Source organism: Arachis ipaensis, chromosome B04 (genome assembly GCF_000816755.2).
Source record: "Arachis ipaensis cultivar K30076 chromosome B04, Araip1.1, whole genome shotgun sequence".
Lineage (NCBI taxonomy): Eukaryota > Viridiplantae > Streptophyta > Magnoliopsida > Fabales > Fabaceae > Arachis > Arachis ipaensis.
The window spans coordinates 132822478-132824358 of NC_029788.2; the positions used below are offsets into that span (position 1 = coordinate 132822478).

The 1881-nt window shown below is 30.3% G+C and overlaps 1 protein-coding gene across 3 annotated transcripts in view; it reads right to left on the reverse strand.

Annotated features, from left to right (window-relative positions):
- The window catches only part of LOC107635697 (receptor-like kinase TMK3), a 5308-nt gene continuing 3939 nt past the window's right edge, over positions 513-1881 (reverse strand). For all 3 annotated transcript variants that reach the window (XM_021122279.1, XM_016339248.2, XM_016339247.2), the window contains one exon: positions 513-1723. In XM_021122279.1, the coding sequence (XP_020977938.1) occupies positions 552-1723 (1172 nt within the window). In that variant the 3' untranslated portion in view covers positions 513-551. The remainder of the gene's footprint in view (positions 1724-1881) is intronic.

Consider the following 1881-nt stretch of genomic DNA (forward strand, 5'->3'; position numbering starts at 1 on the left):
TTGTATGTATAATTTATTTGTAATAATTTAAAAATATATAACATTATTTTTATATTTTAACAACTTGGATACTTGACTATTTTACTGGGGCAAATCGATCAAATGTACTACAATAAATAATGTATCATTTACTTTAAGTATCTTTTAAGAGGTAGCTAGGTATATATGTTTTCTTGATCTAAATTTTGTATATAACATTTCTTATCTTAATACAATCCTTCTGATCTTTCTTGTTTGCTTGATAATAGCAAAGTTTAATCAACAAAGAACTTTGATTTAATAGGACAGAGGCATGTAGCTGTTTTTAATTAATTGCTTGTTCAATAGGATATGATTTCATATGTGCGATATTTAGACACTTCAGAAGCAACAACTAATAATGTTTTATCTCATGATGCATGGATCTAGTTTTAATCACTCAGAATCACCATAATATAAATCATCAACATATATATTTTAGGTCTATATGAGAATAACATTAAAAAATGTTTAGCTGCATTCAAATACAAAAAGTATAAGATATTTTACAATCATATTAACATGAGACATTCTTATTGATCTCGTGTGAAACTACTCTCCTCTGTAGTTATTGAAATTGTCTCAAGTTTACTACCGGAAGATATATCTAAAGTTTTTAACAGAGACCTTTCAGGAGAATACATCACAGGCTTTGGAGGAAATGGCACAGACTCAAGTTCTCCATGTAACATTTCTACAACTTTATTCATTGATGGCCTATGTGATGGATTTGGTTGAATACACCACAAACTTACTAATATAATCTTCTTTATCATATCATTATCTTCATCTGAGATATCGGAATGTCTACCAAAAATATTACCTTGGTCAAGATCCTCATATATCCAGTCAGGAAAATACATTTCACTGCGATGTGATTCTTTATTGTTGAAGTTGTTTCTTTTTCCGAACATCTCAAGAATCAACATACCATAACTATATACATCAGATTTATCAGAAATTCTACCATATGCTCGACTAAAGATTTCTGGTGCAATGTAACCTGGAGTTCCTCTTGTGCCTAAAATAGATACATTACTCTCTTTCTTTTGACAGATTCGAGCTAGTCCAAAATCTGAGATTTTTGGACAGAAATGTTCATCTAGAAGAATATTTTCAGGTTTTATATCAAGATGCAAAATTTTTGTTGTGCATCCTTGATGCAAGTATTCTAACCCTTGAGCAATACCAATTGCAATGTTATGCAAAATACTCCAATCCAAACTACAAAAAGCCTTAGAAGATTCTGCTTTGTAGATGTATCTATCTAGAGAACCATTAGACATGAATTCATAAATAAGTGCTCTTTTGCCTTGATCATAACAAAATCCTAAGAGTGAGACAATATTCACATGAGATGTCCTACTAATACTAGCAACTTCATTTATGAATTCTTCTCCATTTCCCTTAGACTCAGTTAATATCTTCACTGCAACTTGACGACCATTAGTTAAACGTGCTTTGTATACGGTGCCATATCCACCTTGTCCTAGTTTATCACGAAATAAATTTGTCATTCTTTTCACTTCGGAATAACTAAATCGCTTTGGTGCCAAAAATTCATAACCTTTTATAAAATCCTCAATGTGGTGATCATTGTATGTTGTCTTGAAGATAATCCCATAGATTAAATTAAGACACCTCTTGCGGTTGTAAATAACCAGAACAAGGATCATAATAACTCCAGCACTAGCTATCGATATAACTGTATACATATGCAAAAAATGGAGAACAATTACATACACTAACTTGGATCTTTAGAAGAATAGCCACAATAAGTATGAATAACTTGAAGGAAGGAAGGAAGGAATTATTATTATTATTATTATTATTATTATTATTATTATTATTATTATTAAGTAG